This window comes from Mercenaria mercenaria, chromosome 4 (assembly GCF_021730395.1).
Source record: "Mercenaria mercenaria strain notata chromosome 4, MADL_Memer_1, whole genome shotgun sequence".
Taxonomy (NCBI): domain Eukaryota; kingdom Metazoa; phylum Mollusca; class Bivalvia; order Venerida; family Veneridae; genus Mercenaria; species Mercenaria mercenaria.
The window spans coordinates 14,517,155-14,527,180 of NC_069364.1; the positions used below are offsets into that span (position 1 = coordinate 14,517,155).

At 35.3% G+C, this 10,026-nt stretch overlaps 1 protein-coding gene across 1 annotated transcript; it reads right to left on the reverse strand.

Annotated features, from left to right (window-relative positions):
* Positions 1–1,124: 1,124 nt before the first annotated feature.
* Positions 1,125–9,277, reverse strand: LOC128556129 (uncharacterized). Its single transcript, XM_053540059.1, has 3 exons — positions 9,045–9,277; positions 7,307–8,808; positions 1,125–1,150 (listed from the first exon to the last, which is right to left on the reverse strand). The coding sequence occupies exons 1-3, from the start codon at positions 9,275–9,277 to the stop codon at positions 1,125–1,127; spliced, it is 1,761 nt and encodes a 586-aa protein (XP_053396034.1).
* Positions 9,278–10,026: the final 749 nt, after the last annotated feature.

A 10,026-nucleotide genomic window follows, 5' to 3' on the forward strand; every position in this document is an offset into this window, starting at 1 on the left:
GGTAGAGTTTAATTGGAGATGCTATTCTGAGACATAAATGACCACTAAATGCTTTTAGCTTTCATCAGACTTTACGAAGTGTCTATAAAGCCGTGTGTTAATTTCTTTGAATAATAAGTTATTCTTTGTAAAGGCAGCTTTACTTCTCAACTCCCTAGATGCTCTTTCTTTCGTATTTTTTGGCATTGGAATTTGTCAAATGATGTCTCTATTTTGGCTGTGTTAGATGTCGCTATGACCCCGTTATTACCTCGGACATTTAGGAACTGACAGATCGGCTGCTTATTTATGTCATTTGTATTATTATAATTGTTGTTTTTCTTTGTGTCTAGACACATTGACAAATATTTAGGTTCTTACCCTTCAAATTGGAAATTGTGGTCTGGTCTGTAATAAAAGATACTAACAGACAAAATTGCTTACAATGCAGCGCAACTATTGCTTTCATAGTGTAAAAATATCTATATTTCGAATTGTTGATACACTCGCAATCTTCATGGTACTCACAAAGAATGTAGAGTGAAACTCAAAGGGATCGTGCGTTTTACTTCGAGATAACCGAATTCTTGCGATGCATGGCTTTCTGTCTGTGTTTGGGGTGTTCTGCGCTTTCGAGAAATCTACCCTTATTTTTATTTTTAAATGACATTTTGTGCACGTCTTTTCGGGACGGGACTTGAAAAATTTCTTCGAGATAGCCGGAATTGTGAGATAGTGAGAAAAGAAAGTTCGATATATCGAGCTTCAACTGTATATGAACACAAGGTGACCAAAAGATTTAAGAAGATAACGCGACTGCTTTAGTAACCTAGAGTTGTCATGAATTAGAAATACTGAATTGGGCTCCAGTCAGTGACATGTATTAAATTATGAGCTGGTTTGGACTAACAGAAACAGCATAAGAATGTGAGGTTTAATAAGCGGGGATGTCTCTTTCTTTTCTTGTATGGCAGATGGATAATTACAAAATAAAGGTCACCAAAAAAATGCAGTTAAAATCGACATAATGAACAGGTATTATAGGATTTCACACTGCGATGCATGGACAGTAAAAGGTTTTCTCCATTTGCGATATATTTGAACAGTAGCGTCCAATACAATGAATATCCATCAACCGGTAATATTCAATACACTCGTGCATCAGCATTGCCTGAAAATAATACATATAGGACATTATCATACAATTTGCATTAGCAACAAATTAACTTGTAGATATTAGCCGTCTTTTTCTGTTATGACTTGGCATGTCATTACGGAGTACGGACGTCTTCCTTACAAACACTCATGTTTCAAGATCACTAACGAATTAAAGTATACACAAATATGGTACTTAATTGAAAAGAATCTCTTGAAGTCAAGTAAAAAAAAACAACAGCAGCCATAATCTGTTTATCGGTTTTATTGAGTGCCTTAAAAGAAACACTTTATGTTGTTGTGCTCCTCCCATCTGTCTTTAAAACAAATGTAGTGTTACATGAAATGCTTTAGAGGAGATAGGTTAAGGCATTGTTTAAATTGGTCACTTCAAATGGTATGTGTGTGCAGGTGGGGGATATACTTGTTGTCCTTGTCTTCGCAAAACGTTTAGATTATGAACCATAAACCTTTTAGTTTATGAACCATAAATCGGTTAATAGTAGTCAATGATTACTAGTATTTAAAAAATTGTAATTTATAAAATATACTATCTGTAATTTTGAATTTTGCAATCTTTTACATTTGGCAAATTGCAAAATTGTATTTAGAAGCCCGAGTGACCCAGTGGTCAGTGTCGCTTCCTCACCATTATGGGTGTGAGTCCTGTTCGGGTCGTACCGTAAGGAATCCATATGCCGGCTTGCGCAAGGATGGTGGTTCTTACAAAGTGTCTGCCAAGGCCTACAATAACGTCAATTTAGATTCCTGGCTAGCGGTATATTCACCATCGTTATGCTATTAAGTCGCCGATGTGACCTAACATACGACTTCATATTTTAATTTAGCAAATTGGCAGGGTACATATGCCTACCATATCGAGCTTCTTCTTGTTCTTAAAGACTACATTGAAAACCTTAAAGAAACATATTACTAAATTTTCAAGAGACCAAACTTAGACCAGACGGGATTACTTATAACACAAAACCAAAAACTGCTTAGTGAGATGGTTTTTTTATTATGACGTAACCCTGGTAATATATAAAAATAGTATTATTTTTATATATTACCAGGGTTATTTGATAATATAAAAAACATTTATTTCAGTATTGTCAATTCTATTCAGGCTATTGAACAAATTTACGATATTTTCATTATATTTATACGTGTAGATGCGTATGTAATAAAAAGGTTATTATCTTTGCACCGGGAAATATGCACTCGTTTTTCAGCGGAAGAATATTGCGCTCCTAAAGTCGCGCAATATTTCCGCAGAAGAACTCGTGCATTTCCCGATACAAAGCTAATAACCTATAATTATGTCATAAATGATACTTTACTTAGTGGCCGGTTCAGGCAGTTAATGTCCTGATATCTAGTACAGGACTGATTTGTCCTTCAGTATCGAGTTGCTCAACATCTTAACCAGTGGATATATCAATATAAATGCTCAATAGTACATTGAATATGTCATTTAAATAGATTTAATACCATTTTATCCCGATTCAGCGTTGCTTATTGTCTAGCGAATATATCAAATCTTAGGCAACGGTCAGCTTAACGAGTGGATAGATGTTTGAGCAGCTGTCCTGGTTCTCAGGAATGATCCACTGTCGATCAACCATAATTCAAATTCAATTACAAGTAACATTCTGCGACCAAAAGCGTTGATATGAGCAGCTCAAATCAAGCTGTTTTTTCTTTCTGTTATGTTTCGGGTCTATTTTGCGGTGCATGGCTCCGGTGATGTTTGCTGTGCTCCTTGCTGCCAGAAAGTCTACCCTTACATGTTATCTATTTATTTATTCATTTATTTATCTATTTATTTATTTATTCACTGGGGTGACCAAGAGAAAACTAAAATTCATCAAATAAAATGTAAACGCTTTTGAAACTTTTCCAAAAGAGCTATCATTTTTTATTCAATTGCAAGACAAGTTTTGTTCTCTGCATTCGGTTTTATTGAGTTGAGGTTTCTCAATCTGTGGTTTCAACACCGAATGTTTAGTCGTTTGTGTTTTGACTGCAGTGATCAACACTTCATGGTAAAAAGGTACTACTCAACTTTTTTGGGTTCAGCCTTTTTTAGCTCACCTGAGCACAAAGTGCTCGGGGTGAGCTATTGTGATCGCTCACCGTCCGGCGTCCGTCCGTCCGTCCGTCCACACTTTCCTTTAAACAACATCTCCTCCTAAACCACCAGGCCAATTTTGATGAAACTTCACAGGGATATTCAATGGATGGTCCTCTTTAAAAAAGTTTTAAAGAATTAAATTCCATACTGAACTCTGGTTGCCATGGCAACCGAAAGGGACAACTTAAAAAAATCTTCTTGTCCAAAACCGCAAGGCGTAGAGCCTCGATATTTGGCATGTGACATCATCTAATGGTCCTCTATGAAGATTGTTCAAATTGTGCCCCTGGGGTGAAAAGAGGCCCCGCCCCGGGGGGTCCCAAGTTTTACATAGACTTATATAGGAAAAAACTTTAAAAAATTTCTTGTCTGAAACCACAAAACCTAGGCCTTTGATATTTGGTATGTAGCATTGCCTTGTGGTCCTCTACCAAGATTATTCAAATTATTACCCTGGGGTGAAAAGAGACCCCGCCCCGGGGTCCCAAGTTTTACATAGACTTAAAAATCTTCTTGCCTGAAACTGCAAGGCCTAGGCTTTTGATATTTGGTAGGTTGCATTGCCTAGTGGTCCTCTACCAAAATTGTTCAAATTATGCCCCTGGGATAGAAAAGAGGCCCTGTCCTGGGTGTCCCAAATTTTATATAGACTTATATAGGAAAAAACTTTAAAAATTCTTCTTGTCTGAAAGTTCAGGCCTAGGCCTTTGATATGTGGTATGTAGCATAGCCTAGTGGCTCTCTAACAAGATTGTTCAAATTATGCCCCTTGGATGAAAAGAGGCCCCGCCCTGGGGGTCACTTGTGTATGAGTTATATAGCAAAAAATACTTCAAAAATTATCTGATCATATTGCCTAGACTGTTTAATTATAATTACCTGATGGCCCCAAGTAATTAAGGGTTACTTGACTGTGACCTTGACCTACTGACGGTTTACTTGATTGTACATAGGGAAATCTTCATAAATTTGCTAAAAATAAACCAGAAGGCCTAGATCTTAGATATTTGATATGTAACATTGCCTAGTAGACTTCTACAAACTTTGTTCAAAACATGACCCCCGGGCTAAAATTGGTCCCGCCCCAGGGGAAACTTGATTATACATCGGAATATCTTCCAAAAAAATTCTTAAAATCATCAGTTTGACATTTGAAACATGTAGCTCATATTACTCAGGTGAGCGATCCAGGGTCACCACGACCCTCTTGTTTAATTCATAACATAACTTTTCCATAAATGTTTGCAAATTAAACTGTGCAGATAAAATAATTTATTGTGGAGCTATTATGAAGAGGTGGGAAAGATTGTCATTCGTTTGAATGCTACGAGCAAAATAGATTAGTACATACATAACTTATTAGATAAATAATTCCACTCTCAACCATTATGTCTAGAACTCCTGTCTCTTTTTCCTTGAAATAATTATTTCATGCATTTAAGAAAAAAATGATTACATCAGATTTATGAAGCCAAGGCCGATTTCCTTCGGAGGCAATATCATATCTTTCTTCTGAGTTAATTGAACACAGAAATGAATATAGTCTGACAGTCTGGGAAACTTTCTTTAGAGTTTGTATGACTTTGTGCATCAAAATCTGTTGAACATTATTTGTGAGTTTATATACTAGTAATTATGTCTCCGCCACAGGTGGGGGAGACATATTGTTTTTGCCTTCGACGTCTGTCCGTCCGTCCGCATTAAGCTTGTCAGGCTTTCACAGGTCAAACTGCTAGCCGGCTTTCGACGGAACTTCACAGGAGTGATCAGTACCAAGCCTAAGTGTGCAAATCGCCGGCACGTTTCACTTCGAATCACAAAATAGCTGAAAGAGATAAAAATAGAACAATCTTGCCCGGCTTTCACAGGTCAAACTGCTGGCGGATTTCGACGAAACTTCATAGAAGTGATCAGTATCAAGTCTAGTTGTGCATGTCGTTGGCACGTTCCGCTCCGCTGCACAAAATGGCCACCAGAGCTAAAAATAGAAAACTCTTGTCCGACTTTCACAGGTCAAGCTGCTGGACAGATTCCGACGAAACTTTACAGTTCTAAGTGATCAGTACCAAGCCTAGCTGTGCATATCGCCGACACGTTTCGCTTCGCTGCACAAAATGGCCGCCAGAGTTAAAGATATACATAGGGAGGAGACATATGATTTTGTGACAAAAACACATTCTAGTTATTATTTCTTTTGAATAGGAGATGTTTAGACTTATTTAGTTGACGTCACTATATTTACCAATCATGAGTGTTCGAAATAGCGTTTGCTGATTATAGGACAGCAAATGGTTGGCATTTGAAACTAGTTGTCTAGCATCTAAGAGGTATATATGTTTTGTTCACTTCACTTCAAAGAATAGACAAAACAGAAAACAATATATATATATATATATATATATATATATATATATATATATATATATATATATATATATATATATATATATATAAAAGTTCAATTTGTAAGGAATAAACAGCAGCAGACTTCTGAGTTTTACAATTATTTTAATTCTTCACTGCAAGCGCTTTCAATACATATATCTTCAGGCAGTTTACATTTTGAAATAATGTACAATGACGTCACGTCATAACAAAAATTACGGGAAACGTCGTAAACAGACGTTGCGGCAAACTTCAAAAAAAATAAATTATACACACAAGAATACCCTGTGTATGTATGCACACAAAACTTGAAACAGATATATTATACCATTTAAAAGGGAGTTAATAACTGTGCTTAAAACATATTTATGCTCGATATATCAGTTTAACAAATAATATCAAGATGATTAATTAAAAAGTAATAATAGCTTAAAAATCAGTTATGAATACAGTAAAGAGAAATAATTGCTCAAATTACCCTCACGTTCTTTATGAGAAAAGTGGTATATAACCAATGATAGATATAGCATCAAAATTAAAGGGAGGTAATAAAATTTAAAGCTAAAACTGTATTTCAGGAAAGAAAAGAGATAAAAATTTAAAAACAGAGCAATATAGTACGTTAAATGTACACAATTGATGGTATTAATTTCTAAACAATTATGACCAATACTATTCCACGTGTAAAGATAGATGAGCAAGCATATATGAAGAGGAGATTCTAGTTACACTGAACATAAACAAATAAATATAAGGAGCTCGCCATACTCGCGGGCCCCAACAACTACTAACAAACGCTGTTAAGTTCTGGTTTCAAAACGTTTATAAAATATAGTTCTTTCACATCTCTGAAACTGTCACTATTAGTCAAATTTTTGTAAAGAGGGAATATTTCAAACTTCCCACCAGAGCATTTATGGATATGTTTATTTACTTTCAGGATACGTAGTTCATCATTATTTGTTTGTTGTCTATGTAGTGTCATTCGTCGGCACAGTTCATTCTTTGTTTGACCGATGTAAAATTGTTTGCAATTCGCGCAGATGATAGAATAAATAACATTTTTTGAAATACAATTCATATTCTGTTTAACAGTAAACGTTTTACCATTTGAAAATCTAATTGAGTCACCTTCTAGCAAATCTGGACATGTCTTACATCTGCTTCTGTTACACTTTGTTACAGTCGCGATATTTTCCACCATATCAAATTTCGATTTAGATAGAATGCGTTTTAAGCTTTTTGGTTGCCTTTTACTATTTATTATTCTTTTCTGTTGTAAAACATTTTTCATCCTGTCACTGTTCTGCAGCATTGCTTTGCATGTTTGTATTGCCGGCGACATGTTCTTATTACGTGGGTTAAAAGTTGTTACAAATGGAATGACATTATAATCCGATGTTTGATTTTCGCGATTATTCGTTGTTATAGGTCCTTTTGATTCCGCCTTTGATATTCCGTGCTTAATAATTTCTTCCGGATAGTTTTGTTTCAATAATTGTAACTTTAATTCTGAAAGTCGTGTTTCTTGTAACTGTTTATCTTTCACTATAGTGATTATTCTTGAAGCTAAGTTAAACGGTATATTAACCTTAGTATGTTTAGGGTGGCAGGAATTAAAGTTTAAGTAGTTATGTGTGTCAGTAGATTTACAGTACATGTCCGTCTTTATACTATTTCCAGATTTTTTAACAAGAATATCTAAGGACGGCATGATAACATCATTCTCGCTGCATGTGAACTGTATACTAGGATGTAACTTATTAAGTTCTTGCAAAAATTCTAATGCGTTAATTTTCTTGTTCAGAATTAAAAAACAATCATCCAGAAATCGCTTCCAGTTAAGGCGTAAGTAACTGGCAAATTCAGAACTGTATCTATGTTTTATATTGTTGTAAAGTGTTTCCTCTAAGTATCCAAGTACTAATGTTGCGTAAGTTGGAGCGACCCTCGTACCCATTGCTGTGCCCTTTTTCTGGACGTAGAATCTACCGTCAAAATAAAAAACGTTATTCTGTAGTATAATTTGAAGAGATTTAAGAATGAACGCTATTTTAAAACGTGTCTCTATTTTTCCTGGTATTTTTTCTATCCAAAAACGAACCGCTTCCAATCCAAGGTCATGAGGGATATTTGTGTATAAGCTTATTACATCAAAGGTTACGAGTGTTGAATTCTCTTCGACCTGTTCTGGTAAATAGTTAAGAAAATCTAAGTCGTCTCTGATGAAACTGGGGACCTCTTCACAAAATGGTTTTAGTATAATATCAAGAAAATGACTGAGTCTCTGCGTAACACTATTAGGTCCACCGACTATTGGTCTGAAAGGAACGTCATCTGGGATTGGGACTTTTATGTATTCGGAGTTTTGTTTCTTTAGTTCATCTGCTATTATCTTACTTTTATGGATCTTTGGTAAGCCGTAGAAATAACTAGTTGTGTATTCAAAATTTAATAAATAGTCTTTTTCTTCTTTCATTAGACCTTTGCCATACTTATTTATAGTATCGTGTATTAACCGTTGCGTTCTGGAATCTGCATGTTCATCTATGCTTTCGTAATAACTAGTATCACTCAACATTTCTAAAATTTTGTCTCTATAATATTTCTTATCCATACATACCACGGCTCCGCCTTTATCTGCTTCTTTGATAATTAATGATGTGTTATCCAGTAGTGTTTTTAATGCAGTTTTGCTGTTTTTAGATAAATTACCTTTAATTGAAGCATTGCTATCTGTGGGGTATTCTTTCAACGATTGAATTACTTCCTCTAATACCTTGTCTTTGCTCTTAGGAGGATTCCATCCAGTTTTATTTCTGACTAGAGGCATATCTTCTGTTGTCTGTGCTTCCTCGTCTTTGTGAAATATTTCACTTAATCTTAATTTTCGGCAAAATTCTTTGATATCAGTCTGATGTTCTGCTTTATTTCCATTGGGGGTTGGCGTAAACTTAAGACCCTTACTTAATAAATTAACTTCATTATTACTTAAATCTATCGTTGAAAGATTAATTACCTTAGGGTTAACTTGGTTGTCTGTTTGATTTATCCGAGCATTTTCCTGTATGTTTCGTCGCTGTTTGCTATCGTCTGATTTGGCTCTTTCCTGTACGTTTTGTCGTTGTTTTTTGCGTTTTCGTTCCCGCCACCATCTTTGTCGAATGGAAATTGTTCTAAAAAAGACTTTCTTACGTTTTTTCCAATGTATGTGATTCCTTGTCTTCTAACGGGTCTGCTTTGTATATATGGGTTATCAATAGGCGAATTCGTATCCCTTCTATGTTGTCTTCTTCTGTTATAATTGATATTGTGTTGGTTATTCATTCTTCTTTGGGGATTGTTATTTACACTTCTCCCTGGTACAGTTTCTCTGTTCGTATTTACTGACAGGCCTGTAATTTCAGATCTATAATGTTCGTTTTGTGGTGAGCTATTAGATATTCTTGCACTACCCTCCACTCTCTTTCTTGGTTTTTGAAGTCTGTTAGATGGGGTTGTTATATTGCTCTTGACGAATACTTCAGAGCCGAAATTGTTCTCGTATTCGTTAAGCCAGTTCAACTTCCCTTGCCATATAGTCTTAGACTTTTCTTCTTGTTTTTGGCCTTCATCAAACCACATCTTTTTTTTTAGTTCTCATATATTTCACCGGTAGCTTTTCTTTGGAAGATAGCAAGCATTTCTGTATCTATTTGTTTGAATTTATTTTCTTGTCGCTGTGATTTATTATACAATATCTTGATGTCGGCCTCAAACGCTCTGAGGGCAGTTTCTTTCCTGATTTCTTTATCCTCTTCATGTTCTCCTGGGATTATTTTTGGGCGATATTTTCTGGGAATTACGGGGCATTCCTTTTTCAACCAACCATCATATATCACTGCTGTGTTTTTAAATTTTATGGAGTTCCAATAAGCCTGTATCCTTTCATTCACAGACTTTTTCCATATTTTCAAATGGTAAAACGTTTACTGTTAAACAGAATATGAATTGTATTTCAAAAAATGTTATTTATTCTATCATCTGCGCGAATTGCAAACAATTTTACATCGGTCAAACAAAGAATGAACTGTGCCGACGAATGACACTACATAGACAACAAACAAATAATGATGAACTACGTATCCTGAAAGTAAATAAACATATCCATAAATGCTCTGGTGGGAAGTTTGAAATATTCCCTCTTTACAAAAATTTGACTAATAGTGACAGTTTCAGAGATGAGAAAGAACTATATTTTATAAACGTTCTGAAACCAGAACTTAACAGCGTTTGTTAGTAGTTTATGGGGCCCGCGAGTATGGCGAGCTCCTTAAATTTATTTGTTTATGTTCAGTGTAACTAGAATCTCCTCTTCATATATGCTTGCTCAT